This window comes from Schistocerca americana, chromosome 2 (genome assembly GCF_021461395.2).
Source record: "Schistocerca americana isolate TAMUIC-IGC-003095 chromosome 2, iqSchAmer2.1, whole genome shotgun sequence".
Classification (NCBI taxonomy): domain Eukaryota; kingdom Metazoa; phylum Arthropoda; class Insecta; order Orthoptera; family Acrididae; genus Schistocerca; species Schistocerca americana.
Window position 1 is genome coordinate 773008073 of NC_060120.1, and position 12672 is coordinate 773020744.

The 12672-nt window shown below is 39.8% G+C and overlaps 1 protein-coding gene across 5 annotated transcripts in view; it reads left to right on the plus strand.

Moving 5' to 3' along the window:
• Window positions 1–12672, plus strand: part of LOC124595158 (sodium bicarbonate cotransporter 3) — a 976895-nt gene that overhangs the window by 812023 nt on the left and 152200 nt on the right. For all 5 annotated transcript variants that reach the window (XM_047133764.1, XM_047133766.1, XM_047133768.1 and 2 more), the window contains 4 exons: window positions 630–893; window positions 1008–1173; window positions 1254–1400; window positions 7984–8133. In XM_047133764.1, the coding sequence (XP_046989720.1) occupies window positions 630–893; window positions 1008–1173; window positions 1254–1400; window positions 7984–8133 (727 nt within the window). The remainder of the gene's footprint in view (window positions 1–629; window positions 894–1007; window positions 1174–1253; window positions 1401–7983; window positions 8134–12672) is intronic.

Below are 12672 nucleotides of genomic sequence, written 5' to 3' on the forward strand. Positions count from 1 at the left end.
TATTGTTTCTATCATATTTTCTCAGTACAATTTCCAGCATAGCCTGACGAATATAGCCAAAAGTGTGCATTAATTATTCCCAAATAACAGCAACTAACTATGAATTAAATTAGAGACTGAACATGAAACCCAAATTAAGTATGTGTTGTAATCTTTATCTCTGTCAGTTCTACTACACTTTGTGGTTCAAGAGTAAGTAAACCTCCGACATAAATTACTCTTAAGTGACTGATGGTTGGTCAAGAAGGACATGCTATAAAATTAAACAATGGGAACTTCATGTTGGAATATCAACAGTATTAGGTAAAGGATAGATTGCTACTCACCACAAAGTTGACCCAATGAATAGCAGAAGGTACAATGAAAAGACTGTCTTTTTGCACTGCCTGTCTGCAGCTCAGAGGGTCATCTTTATGGTTAGTAGCACTCTGTCCTTCTCTTAATATTATAAAATTATGTAGAATGAAGTACTAATGTAAAGTTACCTTGAAATCCCTTTGCCTTATTGGATAAATTTGTCAAATATTGCAATAGTTACGAGTACTGCCATATTATGTGTTGTCTGACTGGTTGCAAATAGATCATATACATGTTTATCTATTTATTCCATTGTTCTCATTTTATTCCAGGTACTGGTCAGATTTTAAAGATGCTCTGGCCATACAATGTGTTGCATCTTGGATTTTCTTATATTTTGCTTGCCTGTCACCCATTATTACATTTGGTGGTCTTTTGGGTCATGCGACAGGAAATAACATGGCAGCGATGGAATCTCTGGTATCTGGTTTTGTTTGTGGAATAGGATATGGATTTTTTTCTGGCCAACCATTGACTATACTTGGATCTACTGGCCCCGTTCTTGTGTTTGAAACAATCATGTATGATTTCTGTATGTAAGTATTTAATTTTTTAGCTTCAACTTCTTAGTAATAATGTAAGAGGTTATACCTTTTTTACAATTCTTTATTTCTTGATCTTTGAAAGTGCTAACACAACTGTGATTGTAGGAGCCAAGGATGGGATTACATGTCATTCCGGTTCTGGATTGGTGCGTGGATTACAATAATTCTTCTACTGCTTGTCGCATTCGATGCCAGTGCATTTGTCTGCTACATTACTAGGTTTACTGAAGAGAACTTTGCGACTCTAATTGCTTTCATCTTCATATATAAGGTAAGTATCTCAATATTAACATGTTAGTCATGTTACATGTAATATAAAAACTATAATTTATCTGTTTTCCCTTCTTGTAGGCAGTGGAAAATGTTCTCAGCATTGGAAAGAAGTTCCCATTGGACAGACACAAAGAGATTCTGAATGAATGTTTCTGTGCAACATCTAATGACACTGACAGTGCACTAGTAGTCAACTGGACCAATTTAGAGCCGGCTGGATGCTTGGTATTTAAATTTCTTAAATTTTGTGATGTGGTTTATATAAGTTGAATAAGAGCAAACACTTTTTAAAACTTGTGAGAGAAAGAGAGAGAGAGAGATTCTGTGTGTACTAGAAAAAAACTGTTATTTATTCTCAAGCTTAATACCAAAAATATTTCCATGTGTACTCGTACAAATTCAGTTTTAAAGGTACACACTGAATCTCAAGTTTATTACAAAAACAAGCTCTCCTTGCAAGTAACTTGAAATGAATACAGACCAGTATGGATATCAAAGTACTTGAAGTGAACCTTCAACCATTACAATAAAATATATTTTATTTTTATTCTGTCAGATATTAGGCCATCCAAAGCCTGTTGCAGTTACATTTGTCCCTTCCATCCTTTTTCTGGTCTTCCAATGCATCTTTTATCTTGCAGAATATATTTCCAAAAATCCAGTTTTAATCTTGACTTCTCCATTCACAACAGATATGCAGTAACCAAGTAATACCCAAAACTGATCCAAGTAATATAAATATGGCTTTATTCTTAAACCTCTGAACAGTAACAGAAATAAGCCTCTCATCGAGCATCATTCAGCATTTTCAAATAACTTCTGGGAATTCAGCCAAGTAACACTTTCAGCGACCACCAATATTTCGGTAGTTGCTGAAAGTGTTACCTGGCTGAATTCCCAGAAGTTATTTGAAAGTTGTATACGCCAGGAGATACTCAGGTCTCACATCATTCAGCATTGCTCAGCACATGTATATGCATGAGTCACTAGCAGAAGGTGCAGCGTCCACTTGCCTCCCACAGGCAGCCTCCAGCAGCCAGCCTGCGCTGATATATTGGTGGCCAATTCAAACACACACCCACATTGACATCACACTCAGCACACTCACATCCACGCGCACTGGTAGCAGGATACAGTACACCTCCCCCTCATGTTAAATGGCTGCCCAGGCTATGAAGGAGAAATCTGCGGCCCAACAAGAGACACATTTATCAGCTCTGGAGCCATGTCAGATAATACCAATGTAGGGGGCGGGTTGATGTGCTGGGCAGGCACTAGATCACAGGGCCAGAATACAGAGGAACACGTGCATGCCCACTGATGGTGGGTCCCCATGTTGCCTGACGACAGCACTGGAGAGGGGGATGCAATCATCATCTCTGCACCATCATCAGCAGGCAGGTCAAGTGCAGAGGAGATGGGGCTGGACCCACCAACGATGATGACTGAGGCAATGACAGCGAGGTGCCTGGTGGAGGCGGTCCAACCAGAACAGCTGGTTGTGGCAATGGGCCCGAGGCCAGAGGCAGTCTGGGGTCCTGCGCCAGGAAGCTAGAAACTCAGGGCGCCGCATGTGGAGGGGGCAGCCAGTGGAACAGGGACACCTTTATAGCAGGTGAAGATGGGCTCTAGGTGGACGGAGGTGGAACGGGCTGTGGTGACAGGAGCCACACTCGTGAACCAGTAGCTTTTGGTGTTGAGCTAGTGTGCAACTGACCAAAGTGGCACACCACCAGCCCTTCAACTGCAAGGACATCTCAAAGACAGCATCTACGATAGCAGACAACAATGGCTGGTATCCACTTGGGCTGGCAACAAACCCTTGCACCCTCTTCGGCAATCCTGTTGCATATTGGTTGAACGAACCTGACAGTGGTAGATGCAGCCTAGGCTACAGAATGTGGGGAAGCATGCTTGGCTGCCGGCTGTAAAGCAACTCAGCCAGGCTCCACTCCCCCATGGGCACGAAGTGATAGGTGTTCAGAATATGGAGAAGGGCTTCATCTGGCAAGGAATTCACAACAAACTTTTTCATTTTGGACTTGAACGTATACAGTAGTTGTTCTGACTTGCATTTGATTGAGGATGGAATGGCAGAGCCACAGCATGATGAATGCCATGATGGGAGCGCTGGTGAAGAAGGCATAGAATGTCGCACATGGTTCGGTGGTAATAACTACTCCGGTGAGAGGTCTTCCGTGGGCAACAGCAAAACTCCTCCTAAACCAGAGAGGTGATACCATAAGGAAAAATAGTTGTGCCAAGGGTCCAAAACCCAACTGGGCAGTTTATCTGGTCAGCCTTGTTGAACAAACCGAACCACCTGGAGGAGAACCGGGTCGGCAGCAATGGCAGCTGCTATGCATGAGCTCATAATTGGGGAAACCTTCGACCACAGCCTGCATTTCAGTATTGAGGTCCAAGCAAAGCAATCCTTCATGATCAAGGGTGGGATCAGGACCCACAGAAAGGCAGGACAAGGTGTTCGCTGTGGCATATTTAGACATAGGTCACAAAAGGATTTCATAATTGTAGCAAGACAAGAACAGCACCCAGATTGTAGGCAATGTGCTGCCTTGTCAGGTAAGGAAGTGTGAGGGTTAAACAAGGAACAAGGAAACCAAGGGTTTATTGTCAGTAATAAGGTGAAACTTGGAGCAAAAAAAATTCCCAGAGAGCAAAGGCTATGACAGGAACTTATTTTTCCAGCTGAGAGTAACACTAGTAACACTGCTCAGGTGGAGTGAGAGATTTAGAGGTGAAAGCAACAGGTCTTTCAGAGCCATCGGCATTTCAGTGCATTAGAACATACTGAGGCTGTACTGTGAGGCATCAGTTACCAGAACTATGTGCTGGTGCAGAGAGACCGTAGTTAAACAAGAGTCTGAGAGTAGTTTGGATTTCAATATTTGAAAACCGCATTCAAAATCCAGGCTCCAGAAAAAAAGTACATTTTTATGCAACAAGGCATGCCATAGATGGGCCAATGTGGCTGCTCCAGGCAGGAATTTGTGGTAGTAGGCTATCTCGCCTAGGAAGGCCTGTAGCTCCTTCACGAATGAGGGGCAAGACATAGACATAATAGTGGAGATGTCTGGCAAAGGGCAAAACAGAACATGCGAGACCTCAAATCGCAAATAACAATAGAAGGGTGAAAAAACTGAGATTTTGTGAAGTTACAACGTAACCTTGCAGACTGTAAGGCAGAAAACAAAGTGCACAATTTTTTCAAGTGGTCAGCTGTGGAGAAGCCCAGGACAACAATATTATTCAGATCATTAATGCAACCCTGGACAGGCACAGTCAATTAAACAAGGCCAAGCTGTGAATTTCAAAGAAATATGAGCAGAAAAATTGGTAGCATACTTTCCAAAAAAAGTCCAAAAACTCCTCACACAGTGTTTCCAATCGAGAATACGGTACCTGATCATACCCAAGGTGAGCTGCGTTGATGACAGTAAATCCAAATACCTGGAACATGGCCATCCCAAACAAGTTCCGAACCAAGGCATCTTCCATTCTTTTTGTATTTCCTTCCTGATCCAGCAAAGATTCAGAACTCTAAGGTAGTTTGTTTTAAAACCTACTGAAGAGTATTTTATCAGATCATGATTTACATCATCCCTTCCTATTGCCTTTTTTATTGTATATCTGAGAACATGCTATAGTTCTTTGTATTCATTGTGATCTGGATTTGATTCAAAGATTTCCTCATTTTATATATTTCTTTCATCAGTCCATATTTTTTGTAATACTGAAGACAGTCCTTGTCAGTTTACAAATTTCTCAGTTAACTTTCAGAGAATCAAACATCATGAAAACTAAGTCTTAAAACTGATAAGAAATTCTGGAAAACTACAAGCTTTGTTTAAGACAGAATACTTGTCGGTTGCTAGCCTATTTGAAAGTGTTTGTGGCTTGAACTGCTGCAGAAAATATTTGTGCCAGCTAAAGATGCCCTTTCAGAGCCTGATTGTACCTGTTGACAACACCAAATCTGACACAGACTGTGAACCCACACTGAGAGCCAGCTAACTACAAGAAGCTGAGTAAGGCTAGGCAGAAAGGAAAAGACCTTCCACAAAGATAAAAAATAACAGAAAGATTAACCTTTCCCAAATGTAGATGGAAATGACCAATATAAATAGCATTTGCAACATTTACACACACTCACATCCATAGTTTAGATACCTGTGGTCACAGTTGTAATGCTAAGTGAAATACCAGTAACAGTGAGTGCACACATTGATTTTATATAATTTAAATTGACATGGTCAAATTTGTGAGAATTAGTTGCTAATATGGCTCTTAAATCAATTACATGACACAAGTACTTTGCATATTTTTGGACAAATACTTTTCAAACGATGTATTTCTCTAAATTGCAATTCTTGGGAGCTGTGTTAAAGGCATGTACCTAGCCTTGATGTAAAAAGGAACTTCTATTTTACATTATTATATTGCAACATTTTATGTGTTTTATTCAAACAATAGAAAATTAAATAATGATGTGAAACAAGTCATGCTGATACTCACCATTGACAGGAGGCTCGTAGCAACAGACGGGCATATTTAAAAGTAGGCTGTTGGAAAATATCAGCTTTCAGATAAATCCGTTATCAGCTGTCTCTCTCTCTCTCTCTCTCTCTCTCTCTCTCTCTCTCTCTCACGCACACGCAAATAACAAGAAGTTGTAATTTGGTGTGTGTGTGTGTGTGTGTGTGTGTGTGTGTGTGTGTGTGTGTGTGTTTTGTGGATGTATTAACAGCTAATACTTTTCAACAGTCTGCTTTTAAATGCGTCACTCAGTGCCTCCTCTATATGGTGAGCAGCAATTGTAAATGATCAAACCTATTCAAAAAGCCTGCCAAACCAAGGCAGCAGGGGAAATGTTGCAACTGTGTCAGTCTAATCTGGATGATTTCCGGAACTGCATAATCACCATGGATCAGTGCTCAGCTTATAACTATGGGCCCTAAGACAAAGGATCTAATTAAGCAAAAGGAACATGCAGAGTCACCACTGCCAAAAAATGGGAAGACCCAACCAACTACTGGCAAAGTGATCCTGTGATGTTCGCAAGGGGGCAAATCTTCACAGGAGCTTAAGATCAAAATCTCCTGACAAGGTCACAGGAGACTGTCAAAATGAAGTATAGTGGGAAGCTGTCCAAGGCATTGTTTTTGCTTCAGGACCACTTCTGTTAATGGTTTAAAGAGTAATTTCATCAAATTTCCTTATATACTTTGTTCAGTGAATGTCTAATCTGTAGTTGTAAGATATTTTGTGTGTGTGTGTGTGTGTGTGTGTGTGTGTGTGTGTGTGTGTGTGTGTGTGTGTGTGTGTTGGTGCATGGGTGCTCATGCATGCTTTTATAGCTTGAACAGCTCAGTCTTACCATACATTAACTGAATATATTTGGTATTTTGAAAAATACAAATATGCCTTCCCTCTTTGGATTTTCTTTGCAACTAATGCTAAGTCAAGTTTGTGCCAATAATTTGTTGTTTTCTGGTATCCCTTATAAATGCAGGAGAGGAATTTTAGTATAATTTCAATCATTCCAATCATAATTTTATAATGTATTGTGTTAGGCACTGCTCTGATATGAATGTTTCTGTTACAGAATCAAAAATGGAAAAACCAGGATGAAATGTAACAATATAATGAAAAGGATAGTTGCTACTCACCATATAGCAGAGATGTTGAGTCGCAGAAAGGCACAACAAAAAGTCCAACTGCCAGAGGCTGTGGTCGTGTGTGTGTGTGTGTGTGTGTGTGTGTGTGTGTGTGTGTGTGTGTTGTCTAATTTTGACAAAGGCCTTGTTGGCTGAAAGCTAATTGTGCGAGTGTCTTTTGTTGTGCCCTTCTGCGACTCAGCACCTCCACTATATGGTGAGTAACAACTATCATTTTCATTATAGTGTTTCTGTTACCATGCATAAGAGCGTATTTGAGTGGGGAAGTGAGTTTTTAACAAAGATGTTAACTTATTTCATCTTATCACTTCTTTCACACTGCTTTATATTTCAAGTAATGTTAAACACAATATCCGAAGCTCTAAATGTAATCATTATCACATCAAAATATGAGGGCATGCTGAAAAGAAAACCATCTGAACTTTTTTGTGAAAACCCATAAAGCTTTTTAACAAAAACAAATGGTATTAATATTTTAAATCTCTATTCTTCATATCTACATATCAGCAGTCCTCTGCCACTAGAGGCATCTGAATTGTGGCATGTAACATGGTGGTGTGTAACATAATTATGTTGATGTTTGAGAAATAGCATGCTGATTTCGAATTTGAAGAGTTTGTCCACATCTGGTTCACCCTCTTCTTCAGCATGACATTGCAAGACCACACAAGAGTGCTGTGACATTTTTCGTTCACTGTCATCAATTATCCTCCATATAGTCCCAACTTGTCCCCATCTGATTTTCATCTGTTCCCAAATGTAATGAACTGCTTTGAGGACTTCACTTCAGTTGTAATGAAGTGGTACAAGCAGAGGTAAGATTCTGGTTCCAGCAACAGAGTCAAAAATTCTATAGTTACGGTGTCAGCAAAAGAGTCTCTCTTTGTGAAAAACGTGTACATTGCCGGGATCACTATGTTGAGAAATAAATGTGTAGACATGATGAACAAAGATGTACAAGGTTAATATCATTTGTTTCATTTAAAAATCTTTAAGAGTTTTCACATAAAAAATTTGGAGGCATTACTTTTCAGCATCCGCTCGTATTGAAGTTTTATAGTTGACTTGTGTTCAAACTTAGCAAATCCTTCTTTGTTTCTATTTCCCAGGCAATAAACGGAACACTTAGTGGAGATGGGTGCTACCCACCTCAGCATGTGCCTGATGTTTTCCTGATGTCTATTATTTTATTTTTTGGGACATTCATTTTGTCAGTGCAAATGAAAGATTTTAAGAATGCTCTTTTCTTCCCATCATTCGTAAGTATGTTACTATTTTACTATCTTATTTAAGGCATGGCTTTACAGAGGCATTATTATGCATCATTATAATCTTTTAGTGAGTGGTTAGATTCGTGCATAGTGTTAGCAATTATACATTGCCAAGGGTATAAATGAATTCTGTAGAAGTGGTGCTACAAACTACAAAAAGCTTCTTCCTCCCTGACCAGCACTGGTTAAATGATTGCTTTGGTTTTAAAGTATAGGCCCTATTTCTCATTCAAAACACTTCTATCTCTAAAGCAATGGAAGCACCACAACTCTTTACAGAGTAAGAGGATCAAGCAGTGATTCAGAGTTTCAAAGGACTGGAAAAATATTTTTGTGGTGGTAAAGGCAGAAACTGATCTTTTATTAATAAATAACCATTCTTACAGTTGTATTTAATTGAGGCAAACAAAAGACAATGACTGACAGTGAGTCAGACTCAAGAAGCTCTTACAGTACTAACATCTCAATACTCCGAGTTGTATATGGAATAAACTAGGCATGCTTTGTTGTTATAACTAATTTTATTTTAAGTCATTCTCAACTTGTATCAGGCTGCCTCGTATAAGTATGCCAATGTTACTGCTACAGTTAAGTCGATTTATGAATAATACAAGGCAGGTAAATTTCCATAGCTGTGATCTGCGGGTGCTCATGTTGTGACGCACTGCAGCAGTGTAACTAGGTGCCTCATCGACTGAATGTCAGTGGTGAAATGTACAATTAATGTAGTTCCCCCTTTCTCTGTCTTACGTTTAGTATACTGCTTTACAAATTACAGCCCAAATTAAAAACCTGGACCCAACAAATGAAGAGCTGAACACAAACACGTGTTTCAACCACTGATTTTTCACAGGAACAGGATAAATAAAACTTTGATGAAGCTCAAGAACAGTGGAGAGAAAACAATGATATAATGATGCAAACCTGGAGAGAGAGAACTGCATACAGAGTACATGAAATTCATAAATCAGCCTGTACTCAGCTGCTTAAGATATTATTGCTCTCTGAAATAATGCAGAGAGAGAATTGAATGTAATTGGATAGATAAAAATAAAAACTGTAGATTTAGGAAAGGAGGTACAGTTCGTAAAAGTCACACGGAACCCTGGGTCAGGGGAGACTTATCAGATGGGACAAGAAGGAAAGAATGATTGCTGGGGACTTCACCATATGAGATTTGAAAACCTGAGAGCTGAAAGGTGGGAAACAGGGTAATATTCAAGACAGATATTACTGCTTAAACATCGAGCACGAGTTAACAAGAATGAAAAGCTAAGTACATTGTATGCAACAGAGTTTGGAGGGGGGGGGGGGGATGGTGAAAAATAAACAGGTCACAAAATGATAGATGTAGAAAACAAATGAAATGAAGAAAGGAGTAGTTACTGTGAGGAAATGAAGAGATAGGAGGAATTAACACCAATTAAGGCCATGTGGCTGGCAAGAACCAAGGACATGTTGTAGCACTAGTTCCCACCTGTGGAGTGCTTAGAAACTGAGGTCATGATTATCAAGTTGTAGAGCATGCTCTGCAACAGGATATTATGTGTTGCCAGTATACACCCCCTGCCTATGCCCATTCAGCCTGACTGACAACTGGGTGGCAGTCATGGCGATGTAAAAGCTCGAATAGTGTTTCCATAACAGCTAGTATATGAAGTGTCATTTCAAGGGGCTCTCCCTCTGGTAGTATATGTTTTGCCAGTTACAGGGCTGTTATAGATGGTGGTAGGAGGGCACAAAGGCCAGGTCTTGCAGTGGGGTTGGTCACAGCGGTAGGAGCCATAGGGTAGGGAGGTGGGTGCAGAATGATCATAGGGTCTGACAAGGATATTGCAGAGAGTGGGAGGGCAACTAAAAGTTATTCTAGTTGTGGTGGGTAAAATCTCAGACAGAATGGATCTCATTTCAGGGCATGATTGTAAGAAGTCATGGCCTTGTCGAAGCCTAGTGCAAAAGCAGATTTCCTGGGCCATCACATCCAATCCTGTCACTGCTGATCCCTTCAAAAAACAACTTCAGAGCACACCACTTATCCTGGCCTTGAATGTATTAATCACCTACTTCGACAAGGCCATGACTTCCTAAAATAATGCCCTTGAAAAGAGATCCATTTTGTCTGAGATTTTGCCCACCTACCTAGAATAGCTTCTAATTGCCCTCCCAATCCCTGCAATATCCTTGTTAGACCCTAATCCTCCTCTGCACCCATCTCCCTACCCTATGGCTCGTACCCCACTGCAATACTTGCCCTATGCACCCTCCTACCACCACCTATAACAGTCCTGTAACTGGCAAAACATATACTATCAAAGGGAGAGCTACATACCAGCTGTTATGTAAACACTGTTCAGCCTTTTACATTGGGATGACTACCATCAAATTATCAGGTAGGATGAATGGGCATAGGCAGAGGGTGTATACCAGCAACACACACTATCCTGTTGCAGAGAATGACAGTCATGACATCAGTGCCTGTTTCATTACATGTGCCATCTGGATTCTTCTTCCAGACACCAGTTTCTCATATCTCTGCTGGTGGGAACTAATGCTACAACATGTCCTTGGTTCTTGCCACCCACCTGGCCTTAATTTGCATTAATTCCTTCCATCTCAGCATTTCTTCTCAGTAACTACTCCTTTCTTCACTCAATTTTAGTTTTCTACATTTTTCATTTTGTGACCTGTCTATTTTTTGCTGTCCCCTCTCCCACCTCTGTTACATACAGTCCACTTCTCTTTTCACTCTCATTAGCTCATGCACGGTGTTTAAGCAGTAATATCTGCCTCGCATATTACCCTGTCTTCCATCTTTAAGCTCTCAAGTTTTCAGCTCTCATCCGGTGCAGTCACCAACAATCAATCTTTCCTTCTGATCTTGTCTGGTAAGTCTCCCTTTAGCTGGGGTTCTGGGCCACTTTTCAGTATTGTATGCCTTTTCCTAAACCTCTCCAGTCCTTTTCCTTCACCCTTCTTCCTTCCCCTTCAACTCTTCTGCTGGAAGGAGGAGTCACTGTGTCCGATAGCTTGCACAAGTTGTGGTTTTTGTGTGTGTGTGTGTGTGTGTGTGTGTGTGTGTGTGTGTGTGTGTGTGTGCAGTCCCCTTCTTGGTGCCCCTGTCCACACAGTACAGGTCAGCCTTTCTTAGGCCTGCCTATCTGCCCTTTTTGTCCAGTACTTGCTGGGTGCCCCCCCCCCCCCCCTATCCTTCTTGAGTAGGCCTCATGGTTCATTGCCCTACAATACACCTTTGTGTACACTATAATTAAATATTACCTGGTAAAATTAAAATCTACTTCACACTTCACGCTCACTTTTTCATACTTCTCTCTTATACCCTAGAGTCCTCCCGTACTCATCCACTTCTACGTTTCCAGTATCTGCTTCATGCCTACATACATTATTCAATATATACTATGCTTACTTAGGTTATAAGAGTCCCACTATCCTACAAGTCATCATAATATTTGTTAGACGGACCTCTCTGGCTTATGTTCTCTTTCCTTATTCACGCTTCCTACTTAGGTATATTCAATGTAAAATTATCATAGTTTTTATATCCTTATGTACCTTTGTGATATAGAATTGTCATTGTTTTTATAGATATATTTCCTTTTTATACATATTAATAAATAGCTACATCATAGGTTTTACAAGTAACTAGGCAATGTATTTCCTATATATACATATTAATAAATATCGACATGATAGTTTTTCCAAGTAACTAGGTGATATAGAACCATCACAATAATCAACCTTAAGTGCATATTTCTCCATGTGCACATTCTTTCCCCCTACAACACTTGACGGTTCTCACATCCTTTTAATCTGTACTTTCATTGTTTGCGTATTCGTGTTATGGTGTGTGTATGTGGAAGTGTGTTTGTTTAGCCTGATTCTTCAGTCTACTTGCATGAAATAAGTTGAAAGTTATTGGAAACTATATAAAATAAGGAGGACTTCAGTGATAGAAGTATATGCATATGGAAAGAGGGAAAGATAGACCAGTACTCAGATGAGAAGTAAGAAAGGAAAAAGTAGAAGTGGTTGCTAAGATTGAAGAAGAGAAAGAAGATAGCCCCAAAGACAGGAAACCCTTCCACTAATACAAACCCTCCCATCCACTTCATGTCTCATAACAGGTATAAAAAGTTCTATAAAAATAGAAAATTATACACTATAATAATATAGTTGTTTAGTCATTCAGTTTATACTATTCTTTTATACACACATAAAATCCTCTATTCAGTTTATGTCGTCTCGACATCACTCAGTTTAAAAAATATCATCATATTATACTTTCCACTAATATAACATTCTATTCGTTTCACTTCAGGTCTAGTGATCATTGTTCACATGTGATTCTCTTAAATTGGTCTCAATCTTGTAGTCATATACGGTTTCCTATATACTAAAATTACAGGATAGTTTAAGAAATCAAGAATAGATTACTGAATAGTTTAAGATTTGAAAGGAATTCGGTGCAGGAAAAATAGTACAGAAGAAACACCGAAAACAACTAGGGAT